Below are 12,998 nucleotides of genomic sequence, written 5' to 3'. Positions count from 1 at the left end.
CGTCGTGGCTTTTTTAGGTCTCGCCTGAGCCAGCGCATGCGCTGCTCTGGCGAGACTTTTAGTAAGTGGGCTTCAAAAAGCCGACCAAAGCTTTTTGTGTGGCCTAGAGCGTGCGGTTACGCGCACAGTTACGAGCACGGGCGCCATCTGGCTTTCCTGTCTCGTCATGGCTCATTAGGTGCATCGCTCGCGGGCACCCTTACAGCCCGCGATCACTTTCACGGCCGTGTCACTTTCAAGGCCGCGCAGCCAATGCTTGTCTATAGATAAATGGCTCAGCACTTTGTTTCCTTTGCAAGATACGCAGGCCCTCCAGGCTCCAATTCAGAAGCCTGTCAACAAATAAGTTTTCACTCCGTTGCAGCTTTTCACAGCTGTAATTAATTGCTAGTCACTGCCTCCCCATAATTTTGTTTTTTTCCATAGATAACCGGCTCAGCGTCTCTTTTCAATTACAATATACGCAGTCCCATGTCCTCAGGTTCCACTTCCGAAACTTGCGTCACTAAGTAAGTTATCCCTTTGCGCTGCTCTTCACGTCTGTAATTAAATTTCCCAACACTCGCCTGTGACACATGTGCTACGCTTTATTTTGCCTATCAGATACCGGCCTTACGAGTGGAACGTGTATTGTCATGCCTGCGGAAAGCTAAGCCGCCAGACTTCTACCCGAACCATAGTGTCCAGAAAGTCTGCTAAATTAGTGTGTGCTTGGTGCTGTTGTTGAGGGGGTGTGCAGTCTATGGTGTCATCCAGTGTTGCATTGAAGTCCCCTCCCATGATTAAAGTACCCCGTGGCAGCTGAAGCAGGAACGCGCTAAGTGCCAGAAATACCAACGAGTGGAGCACAGGGAGTATATATACCAAAACTAAGTTGAGTACCCGACCTTTCCATTAGCACGACCGTGCCGCAAAACTACCCTGATCGTCTGTGTAGGTGTTTTATAACAATAGGGTGCTGCTTTCTGACGAGGATCCCCATCCCCCGGGAACCAGACGTAAACTCAGTGTACCGCCAGTCTAAAGCCCCATCTATCGAGAGCCTTACAGGTTGTTCATGTTAAGTGGGTCTCCGGCATCAGGACTATCGCTGGTGCCTTGCGCTTTAGGGATTGAAGGACCAATCCCCGTTTGAGCTTATCCTGGAGACCGTTGACATTCCAGGATATTATAGGTAGGTGCTGCAGGCGTGTAGTAGCTAAATCAGAGGGGTCAGGCGGCCTGCCATAGACCGTGTTGGTGAAGTGTACTACAGGATGTGGATAGCTGTGCGAGAATACATGAACAGCATGCATGAGTATGTGATGTGCCATATAACAACAAACATTCCAATTAAAGCAAAAGGTTTCCCGATAAACCCTCACTCCCTCCCCCCCTCCCTGCAAGACAGTTTAAGAACTACCCTCCACCCTAACTTTGCAGAGCGCCTAAGTCCCATTAGGGGAGAGAGCTCCTGTGTTGACCCCCCCCTCCCCCCCCAGGGGCCGTCTCATTAAGTTATTACCCTCTCAGCAGTTTTGATGAGTCCTTGCGATACTTTGGAGGTCGTCAATCTTTACAGGGCTGCAGGCGAAACCAGCGGCAATCGTGCTAAAGAGCCCCACTTCTGCAACACTGCGCTGCAAGAGCCCATAGCCACACCTGAACAACTACTTACAATGCAATCAAAGGATCCTCAACGCCTTATGGCATCGCCGCTAAAGAATCGGACCTTGTTAAGCTAGACTGTGTGGGGACAGTGTCTATGAGGTCCGCTTAGTTCTCTTTGTGCTGAGTTTCTGTCACCATCGTCTGCTCCGCCGTTCCTGGAGACTGTGATCCTGTCGCTCCTCGGTTGACGTTGCCGCCAGGCTTGCCACTATGCTGGACCTGACGCCAGCCCTCAAGCCAGTTCCGTGCTTTCTCCGAAGAGGCGAAGAACCATGCTTTCCCGTCCGTCTCCACCCTTCGCTTCGCGGGGAACATAATTGAATATTTAAGTTCACGCTTTCTGCACTCTTGTTTTACCACAATGAAGTTCCGGCGCTGTTTGGCCACCACCCCAGTATAGTCCGGGAAGGAGGAGATCGTGCTTTGTCGATAACTGATCGGGGGGGCTCTGGCCGTCTAAAGGATGGTATCTCGGTCGCGGAAGTTGAAGCTACGTGCCAGTATGGGCCGAGGGGGCGCACCCGGCCGGGGTCTGCCGCCAGGGACCCGGTGGGCCCGTTCTACCGAGAAATAGTTGGAGAGTCCTCTAGGCTGCAGATGGTTCTTGATCAAGTCCTCTACAAAGAGATCCAATGCAGGACCCCCCTCTCCCTCCGGCACTACCACAATTCAGACGTTATTGCGACGGGAGCGACCTTCATAGACTTCCAGTTTTGCTGCCATGGCCCTACTCTCCATTTCCAGTTGTTTCACTTGCTTCTTCAGGGCCGTTGTGTCTGTATTCAGCTCAGTGGTTGTGGTTTCTACCTCCGTCACCCGGGAGCTGAGGTTTCTGAAATTGTCGCAAATTAGTGAAAGTTCAGTGGTGACTGTATCTATGCGGGACTCCAAATAAGTATGCACCTTGTTGAGTGTAAGCATGATATCTTCTAGCGTGACCTCTTATCCTGTCGCAGGACCCTTGGTGGCTGCAGTATCAGCGTCAACGCGGTCATGCGGTCTTGGTCCTGTTTGGAGTAGGCATATTTTTCAAGCTTATTTTGGTGGGTCACTCGTTGGCAAAGACCCCCCATCGTGTCCCGTTCCGAGACAATGAGTAGGTGCCCGCTGGCAGTATACTCAGTCGCCTGCCTGTGCTACCTCGCAGTGCACGCGGCCTGTCGGGTTTCCTACCAGCCAGCAGCCGTTGCGGAGTTGGCGTTGGAAAAAGAAAGCTGAGATTAGCTGTGCATAAGCCTTGCTCGAAATGTGACCTCTTGGAAGGCCCACAATCTGCAGCCACCAGGGCCCTCAAAGCGGTGAGCCCCACAGGTCCCTGGGGAAGGATGGAGCCCCCTCCTGCCGTGGGGAGTCGTGGCGTGTCTGGGTGGGTGGCAATAGCACGCTACAATTCTCTCCTGCAGGCCTCACTGCGCAACGCCACAAGCCCAGGTGCTGCCAAACTGCAGTGTTCCAGTTGCCAAGCCCGTGGGCCAAAAGGATCTCGACCACAGGCCCCTGCGGACGCTGCCTGTCCCTCGATGAGCAGCGTCAGATTCGCCCGTATGTTCACTGATGCGACCTCAGCCTTGGATTCCCAGCCGGGAACTGCCTAGTGCCCGCAGCGCGCTGTCCTGCTTCGCATGGTGCGGTGAGCCCGCACCGCGCACTCACTCCCGCTTTAGATGCCGCTTCTTGCCAGCCTTCGTGGCTTGCTACTAGTGCGGGCGGCAGGCCCCCCGCATTCCACGCCTCGTGGGTCCCGCCGCCCGATGAAATCAGGGTACAGCCTCTACGATACATCAGGAGGGGGGGGGCCTCAGAGGTAATGATCGGCCCCCGGCACACTGTGTCCTGCGGCGCCGCGGGGTTGTGAGTGCTGGAAGTGGCCGCCGGGCACAGTGATCAAGCAAGGCCCTTGGCCGTCGCACTGCCGGGATAACCGTGGCGGCCGGCGAGCTAAGTTTCATTTGTGCAACAAATCTTCATTTGAATTTAGCTGTTTTTGCTACATAGTTGGGCAGATTCCCTCTTCTGGGTTGAGAAGTGTCCTGGGGTCTTTTCCTGTATCAATCCTGATGAAGGCGGTCCTTATCCGCCAAAACGCTCGTAGAATTGAATTAGTAAACCCATGTTTTAACTAAGTCTGTATTGTTCTGAGTGAATGGGATATTATGGCCTGTGTGTGACTGATGCAATGGAGGTTGTGTGATTATGATGAGAAATGAGAGTGAAGGAATGTGGCAAAATTGTTTTAATATTGGAATGTAGTACACTTATCACATTGTATTGACTTATTTTTTCTAATTGAAATGTTAAGGAATTTAAAAACATTGTACATTTTTATGTAGGAGCAATTGAACTAGTCAAACAATGATACTGAACAGTGAAATGTATGCAACAATAATCATATCAGTGTTCACTATTAATAAAGACTATTTACCATTGGTTGATCCTAGTTTGTCTCAGCAGCCGTACATATATATAGTGATTCATTGGGGATTTACTATACAAGTAAGGTTGCCGGGGGCTCTTTCTCCAAGTATAGTATTTTTTTTTTCCCCTGCCACCAAGAATCCGTATGCAGGGGGTCCTATTTGATGATATTTGCAAATATAGGTGCCATTTCCGCATGCAGGACTGATTGAACATGAAGATTTGTTTGGGGCTATGTTGTTAGGGAAAGTCCAGCAGCTGCCTTTAACATTCTCCTTTCTCCACAGATTTTACTGTGATTACTGTGATACCTACCTCACCCATGACTCGGTATGTACATGCCAACCGTTGTTCATATTTCTTCAGCAAGTATGTCTTCGTTGCCAAAGTTTCTGTTAAGGCATTTTTCGTTTTAAATTATGGTTGTCTTGGGTCCTTCTTTTTGTAAAAAATTAGCAAGTTGTGATTATTAAAATAAAAGGCCATTCAATACCAGGAAGCAGCATCAAATATATGTTAGGTACCTTAGTGGGAATCCTACTTAATAATGAGAACGTGTATTGTTGTTTGTTATGATGACCTCCAATAAATTAATGAAAATATGGAATAAATGATACTCTTAAGATCATCAAACCAAAAAATCTACACAAGTAGACATTAGGAGGGTCTTGCGTTAGTATATCTACCAAAAAATATCATTTTACAAAAATAACCTCTGCAGAACATTGACTCTATCTATATTGTTAAAGTAAGAATATTGTGGTATTAATTGTAAATCTGCACTTGACAATATATAATATTGTTATTTTGGAATGTTAATATTGAAAACTAAATATTCAGATAGCGCACCAACACTTTTCCAAGGGAGGTGTGATCACTTTTTTAAAAATTTTCAGGAGAATACCACCTTCCCAGATGCTTGTATTTATTGCCTTGCCAGTAAACTAAAATGCCCACAAAGTTTCATACTAATTAATGTGAGAAATGGTCAGTGGAAAGTTCGATGATGGACTCGACTTGATTCTGTGCACATTATCGATGAGTTGCTACTTTGGAATTATCTGGATACATTTGAATAACTCCTTTTGTGACTTGCATGACATTGCCATAGTGTTATCCAGAATGTTCTCTTGAGGGAGGGTAAAATAATAAACCTAAGCTAGGATGCCATGGAGGTACTACAGATGTTTCTAGAACAGCCATGTTTCGGTGTTCTAGTGAAAACTAACTGACCAGATGTAGGTGGTAGCATACCATTTTTAGGTCTCGCCTGCGTGGCCTGCACACATGCGCAGTCTCGCTGGCGAGATGTAACGTTTTGGTTGTTTTTCTGTAAAGGGCTTTAAGCCCCGCCCCTCTTTTCTTTTGGCTGGCGTCACCGTTTATGTTAAACGGTGACCAGCCATTGGAATAGAGCTCTACGTGACGTTATTGTTTGGCTTTTTGAGCCGTCCCACTTGGACGGGCTCTTCCGCTTTCCTGCTGAAGTAAAAGGTGACTTATCTTTATGGGGCCAAACACATGGCCCCATAAAGATAAGAAACCTTTTAGCAGGCCCAAGTGGGACGGCAGAAAATGAGAAAAGTATACGTCCTGGCGAGCGCTTGTTTAACAAGACGTTCCTCATGCTGCTCTTGAAAAGAAAGATGTTCGCCCAGGTCATGACCCCACGGGCATTCGAAGGAGACAGAGCGTGAAACTGGCAGCCCATGCAACATCTTCAGAGGGCTGTCAGGTGAGCAGAACTCCGCATCGATCACATGGGCAGAGGCGAAGATAACACGTCACCGGCAGATTGAGTCTGTTTAGGTCTCTGGACCATCCGGTCGGCAGACCGGAAGTCCGGAGATTTAATGACTTGGGAGAAGAGGGGCTTGAACCCGCCCCTCTTCTGCCCTGTTCTCCATTGGCTGGCCTCGTAAATGCTGGCCAGCCATTGGAGAAGAGGTCCCGTCACTCCAATCATGCCCCGTCCTTTTCGGATCGGGGGGCGTGTTTTTTGCAAAAAGTCTCAAGGAGGAGACCACAGCAAAACACGCCCCCGAATCCGAAAAGGAGGCTGCCTTTCTCCGAGGCATCTGCTCTGCCTCGGAGAAAGGCGGTGGTGTCTTCCGGTGCCCACGGCTTGTAGGCATCAGCTGGGCCTCAGGAACCTCTGCTGGGACGAGGAGCAGTTTCTCCTCTGCAGCTCAACGAAGGCAAACATCGATCTACTGTAATCAGAGCCTGGGCTCTCTGCCCTCTCTCCTCCACCCCATCCAGCCACGCTCGCTTGTCTTGTTTTGAACGAATTCGGATGACTGAACATTCAAGTCAGACACTCCTGCCAGAAAAGGTTACGAGTGTGAGTGTGCGCTGTGCACGCTGCGTTAACTCTCTTCCAGCTGTGAGCAGAGGGGATCGTTTGTGAGCTGAAGGGTTAAAGAGCAGGGGGGGCTGAGTGTTCAGAGACCGCAGAGGTGGAAGGGTAGTGTGGGAGCACACAAGCAGGCAGTGCTTAATTTGTACAATTGGTGTCCGGGCCCTCTTCAGGAGGCCACTTCCGCTTGCACCGCCCATTGCCGTTGCCAGTGCTGCCAATAACAGGAACAACACAACTACTAACTATCACACACATGCGAGTTTGACAATTCTGACTATTCCAGACCCCCAAAGCTATACGAATGGCTTTGGCGCAGGCATTAGTCTTTTTTTTAAAGTGCATTGAATTAATAAACCACTGTTGTTATGCTCATCTCTAAATGAGACAAAGAGCACCACCAAGCAGCAGGATGTCATAAGTGCCGAGCACCGGAAACCACCGGCTTAAATTAAGCACTGCGGGGAAGGAGCAGAGATCTGGAAATAAAGTTAAAGGCAAGGTCAGTTTTAAAAATGGACCAAATTGCAAACCTACAATAAATGTATGAGCCTGCCTCGGTCTCACTTGCAGGTTTCACCAAAATTATATTCAAAATTGGATCAACCGGACCCCACCAAATATTTTATGAACTTGGCTCCCGTGTGCACAGTTCAACCCTTAGCCGTAGCACAGAGTGCAGTCTTTCTGTAACCTGTCGGGCGTGCCCAGGGCTGAGTCACTGGCAGCCAGGTGGGTGTTTAAAACAAGCATTTACAATGCAATGGTCTCGGCATTGGTAAAGTTAGAGCTATTGGCATTGCTCATGACATTATTTTTGTTTGTTTTTGTTTTTAAAACTTTTAAAGAAACGGCATTGTTATTTACAATGTCAATAGCTTAATCACTCTCCAATGCAAGACCTATTGCATTTGCACCCACACACAGATTAAGCTATTGACATTGTAAATAACAATGCCGTTTCTTTCCATGTTTTAAAAACATAAACAAAAATGTCATGAGCAATTCCAATAGCTCTAACTTTAACAATGCCGAGACCGTTGCATTGTAAATGCTTGTTTTGATTTACATTCGCTGTATTTTGCTCTCCGAATACAAACACGAGAACCCTCTGACTGAAGCCATCCCTGCATGTGAGGATACGCATGAAAAAAAGATCAGAGAGCGCGTGCACAAAAGGCTCTTATCTATAATTCGGTGATCGATTGGCGAAATTATAACAATCGGTGCTCCATCTAATGAGGAAGCCGCTTGCACGTTCCCTTAATGCGCCTGTCAGCGGCGGCATGGTCGCTGCATCCGAAACCACTACGTTGTTAATTGTATTTTCCTCCGGAATGGCACCTAAAAGATTTCAGAAACCGAATTTCCAAATAAAAACGAGCGCGCACTCTGGGGGGCCTTCTCCAGAAAAAGAAAAACTGCACAAAAAATAATTTTTCAGCTCCCAGGAAGAGGCAGAGTATAATCGACGGATGGCCCCTCGTCTCATCCCACTGAGATCTCGTCTGCTCTAGCTGAACACAAGGAATGCCACGTACCTGGCACCCAGGCATAAGCTGCCGTGGCGTACTAGGCATTTAAAAGGTCTTTAAAAACAATTGGTTAGAAATTTTGAATTTTGTGCACTGTTCCAAGAGCGGCGATGTGATTATGCTGCCTAGCTCTCACACAGACCCACACAAACAACAAATCCGTCCACTGCTTGGAGAGCTCGTCTCGGGGTGGGGGATGCCTCTTGGCCACGCAGTACCGCACAGTATCCAGCAGGGGGAAGCAGTGTAGTAGTAGTAGTGCTCATCTGAGCCCTCAGGCTCAGGCTAATCCCATGGCACGTTACACACTCTTAGTTTAAGGCAAGTTTGTAACTCTTCATTTTGATATTAAGTGGCTTAAAAATCAACAGTAGGATAGCTAATAATTTTGAGCTAATGGGTATGGGATAATTTATAGGAAATCGCTTGTCAGAATCCAGAAACAGTTGCTTACAGACGTTGGTATTTATGAACTGAGTTTATGCAGGAGTGTTTACATAGCGCAGGACTATGATTCGAATGGCCTCTAAGCGCTTTATAAAGCCACCCGCTGCTGCATTTAGGATGCACGCATAGGTGCAGCTTTGATCTTTTTGTGTAGAGGTGTCCGGCAAAACGTCATGTTTGCTCCTACTGCCCCATAGTACATTTAATTGAAAAGCAAATTCCAATAATTTTATTAACCAACTAAATCTGGCCGAAATTCCTTTGACGTGCGAGAGTCTGCTTTGTTTCCTTATTTCTTTATCTTTTTGTAAATGTCATGAATTCCTCAAGGTAGCTTTTTTGGGCATGTCTCACAACGCTATTTTCGCTTTCACTATAATTTGCATGAAATATAACTCGCAAACGATTTTACTCCAGTGTGGTGTAAAATTGGCAACAAATCTTCTCTCAGCGGGTGGAGTGTGTGTTCCATGTTAGGATACTCTGGAGAGACATAGCACACACTAGCTTGTGAGTTTGTGTTTATTCACAGTTTATTTTTCCAAGCCCATCCCCACCTCTGAAACTGAGAGATTTACTTCCATTAAAGGCAGGATTTAATAGCTTCCAGGGTTAGAATACTTTTCCACATATGTAATGCACAGTATGTTCAATCACACAGGCATACATGTCTTCATCTTAGCTTAACTGTGGATTCTCATAGTTTTCCTGCAGTACTCCTGGCAACCTGTCACTGCTGTAATTTTTCAGTGGTGACCTTGGAAATCTCAGAATGTCAGACATTTGAAAGCCAACAGAGGTCTTTCATAAAAGGGTAAAATCCATATCAGTCTCCTCGGAATCAGTCTCCAGAGCTGATCCCCTGCTATAACAAGCATTTGCAATGCAATGGGTCTCGCATTTACGCGAGTTTGAGCTATTGACATTGCAAATGACTGCCTTTTATTTAAGTTTTAAAAACAAATAAAAGGCAGTCATTTGCAATGTCAATAGCTCTAACTTGCATAAATGCGAGACTTATTGCATTGCAAATGCTTGTTTGCCTGGGTGGTAGCGAAGAGCTTCACCAACCTCCCAAGGCATTTTTTTTAATTTTTATTTTCAATGTAATGAGGATCAAAGAGGGCATGAAGGAGGTGAAACTGGTTCATCATTTCAAAGCTGTTCCAAATAGGGTCCCCCGGAATGATTTTGACCCAGGGCCCCCAAAAGATGTCTCTGCGCAGTGCGATATTAGGACTGCGCCACCTCACAACCCGAGCCCTTTAACTGAGCGCAGTTACATCACCGCAAGCGATACCATTGATACCCGACACACAAGGGCGTAATTATTATGCAGAGCCACCCCTAATCAGTGCCCAAACACAGCCCTCGGTTGCACGCTCTGGTCTTCAATGCGCACTCGGGCCAGAGCTACCCTCTGCCTCCGGCCTAAGCCCTCAGGGTGAGCCTCCGAAGGTACACGGGCAGTGTGGCCCTCGCTAAATATTTATTTCGGCTGCGACGTCTGACCCACCTGCCCTCGGTAAATATTACGCCTCAGTACGGGCCGCACGTTCACAGTTCTTTCACACAGCCCGGAACGAACACGAGAAAAAAAAAATCTTTCTCTCTCTCCTTTGTGCACATTTCGACTCCACAGCCAGAGCTCCCGGTGCAGCACATCCAGGCCGGATGGTAACCCATAGATAATTACATACAAATGAAATCTACGCAAATAAATTACAATAAATTAAACACTTAAAAATCAGCCTTTTCGCAAATTAATCCATTGCATCAGCTTTCTTCTCGAGAGGGGAAATATGAGCTGAGCTGGGGGAAACTTAATGCAGCAGCAGAGTAAAGGAGCCGGGCCTGAAAAACCCAGCACGGGGACCGATTGGTGCAGCAGTACAATGGTAAGGAAACAAATGCACGGGGGAAGGGAGAGGAGGGGAAACCACTGCACGAAACCTACAGCTAAAGAGAGGTCAAAAACAGCAAGAGAGAGGGACCCTACTTTCTTGCCTCAATTGCTTGTTGCTCCCGCGGTGCTTTGTGGGTAGATGCCGAGTCCTCCTCTAAAATGGTGACTGACTGTGCGTGGGCCTAATACCCTTAGGATAGTGAACCCCCTCGCTATATACTGCCTTGCAAAGTGTTTCATTTTTCAAATCATTTTATTCGGTCACCGTCCGTATATATAAATTCTGGAGTAATTACCTGTTTCGATGAAGCTGTTCCGTAGAGACATGTCGTAAAATTTGGTCTGTAAAAGAATCAAACCGATAGTGGAGACCACACATCGAGGCCTCAGAACTTCAGCGACTGCCGGCTTAGTCTGTCGCAAGATCCCTGTGCCCACTTCTTTGTTACTTCGCACGCGGTAGCATCAGTGACATTATCAAAAACCCCAGTACTTGGGCCTTTGCCCCATTCCTCGTCTCCGACCCTCCTCGGCTGGGCAGGATGTTGTGTGAAAACAGAGACGGGTAAGAAGGAATGGGAAACGTTTAACAGTTGAAACCAAGGAGGTACGTGCAAGAAGTATGATTTAGTTGTTTCTCGGGTAACGTTAGTGGGGTGGGACCCCTGGCTGACCGACACCAAGAGGCTCACGGGTGTAGTGAAAGATCTGAACGGTCAATCTGTGTTGTATGCATTCCGTTTGTTGGACTATGATTAGTACTTGTCTGAATTTATGTAGGATTGGCATGGCCATTTTACACCCAATGTATAGTTCTTATAAATTGCACGGGAACACAACTTTTTTTTTTATTGTACTTTTTAATGCGCGATTTAGTTAGTAATTGTGGAGGTTGCAAGGGTTGGCACCTTTCTTAGGTAGAAAATACTGGCTGCTTGTTTACGTTTTGCTGTTCTGTTTAGCGAGAGGATGAAACCAAATTTGAGGAAAGTTCTAAGGATTCGTTTGTTACATGGCAATTATCTCTCGTAAAGCTTTAATAATCGTTCTGAAACGATTTAAACAGCCCTCGATTACTTTAATTAGATTTATTTGTGTTTACTTTTGTGTTTCATTGTGCAATAATACCAGATTTCGCTTTTGTCCAAATAATTTTACCGACCTCGATATATCAAGTGCTTACCATGACGTATTTACTTGGCTTTCTCGCCTGCTAAAAGGTTTCTTATCTTTATGGGGCCATGTGTATGGCCCCATAAAGATAAGAAACCTTTTGCGACGAACGCAAAGCAGGCGAGGCCGTCCAAATGGGACGGCCGAAAAAGCTGAGCGAATACGTCACAACGAGCTCTTTTCCAATGGCAGGCCACTGTTTAGCATAAACGGAGACGCCAGCCAATGGAAAAGAGGGGCGGGGCTTAATGCCCATTACTGAAAATACCTCCCCATTAAATCTCACCAGCGAGACTGCGCATTCGCGCAGCCTACGCCAGGCGAGACCTAAAAAAGGTGCATCTCTGCATGTGATGAATGCCTGAGTCCTTGTACTCCACCTGCTTCGACTCTCCTGAGAAAAACCAATGTAAACACGAAGGCTTAATTAGCCCCAATAAGAGAACAGACCGTGGCAAAGCGAATATGGTTGACGCTGGCTCATAAGCAGTGACAAAATAAAAATGTCTACTGCGGTTCATAATGTTTTTAAAAAGTAGTGCTTGCTGTATAAAATGCATCAATCATGTGAGATCAGAGTGTACCTTTCAGTTGTAATGATGGCCCTCCATGCATTCCAGTGGAATTGGGAGGAGGTACACAAACAGGTGAGACTGAAATACTCCTATTGGCTGAGCCAGGATGTGACTGACAAAGTTACAGACCAATCAATGGCTGAAGGTCCCTGAGCCAAAAAGCCAGTGGTTTTAGAAGTCTGGGCCAAAGCCCCTTAGAGTATGTATAGAATACAATATATTTGCCATGAGTAAGGCCAGTGCTATGACCAAGGCATGCCTGTATGAATATAGCTTTGTGCGCCTCTAGTTGTAAGATTGCAGTCCTGTTTCTGATTAACGCGCCAAATCAGTTTGCACACATCGTGCCCCATTTAGTTATTATTGCAGTTGCTCATATAACCTTTTTTACAATTTAGTGCACATTTTTAAGTTAACTGAAATGTGGCAAAAACGTGTCATTTTTGTCTTTTCTAATCATAATGGGGGGGGCACTGATGATTAGGCACTAACATCAAAGAAATGCTGTTTGACTTGTTCAGAGGTGCGGAAACCAGTTGTTTAGGTCTCGACTGACCCAGTGCATGTGCTGGTCTGGCGAGACTTTTTGTGAGGGCTCAAAAAATGCTACCATGGCCAGCCTAGAGCTACAGTGCATGTGCGTAGGAGCAGAGGCTGGCAAACCTAGTCATGCTCATTAAGCGCCCGCGTTCACTTTCGCGGCGCCCCTTTGATGTTTTCGTTCAAAGAACATCAAACATCAAAGAACATGTTGTGTTAATGCTTTGCTGCGTCCGTTTGACTTACAATGTGCTTTCTCTTTCCACAAACTCTATGTGGTTGGGTGTGGTTATGTGTGTGGTGGTGATGGTTGTGTGTGTGTGGTGGTGCGTGTAACAGTAATACTAAAAGCATCTCAAAATGAAGGAACACAAACTGTTTGTGGAAAGAGAAAGCAC

General features: G+C 46.7%; 1 protein-coding gene across 1 annotated transcript in view; it reads left to right on the top strand.

Annotated features, from left to right (window-relative positions):
- Positions 1 to 12,998, top strand: part of SNRPC (small nuclear ribonucleoprotein polypeptide C) — a 150,448-nt gene that overhangs the window by 55,532 nt on the left and 81,918 nt on the right. The window contains exon 2 of the mRNA XM_085645911.1: positions 4,353 to 4,395. Within this exon, the coding sequence (XP_085502037.1) occupies positions 4,353 to 4,395 (43 nt within the window). The remainder of the gene's footprint in view (positions 1 to 4,352; positions 4,396 to 12,998) is intronic.

This window comes from Triturus cristatus, chromosome 1_1 (genome assembly GCF_964204655.1).
Source record: "Triturus cristatus chromosome 1_1, aTriCri1.1, whole genome shotgun sequence".
In the NCBI taxonomy this organism is placed as follows: Eukaryota; Metazoa; Chordata; class Amphibia; order Caudata; family Salamandridae; genus Triturus; species Triturus cristatus.
The sequence above is the reverse complement of the archived record's forward strand: the minus strand, read 5'-3'. Positions and strand labels throughout refer to the sequence as shown.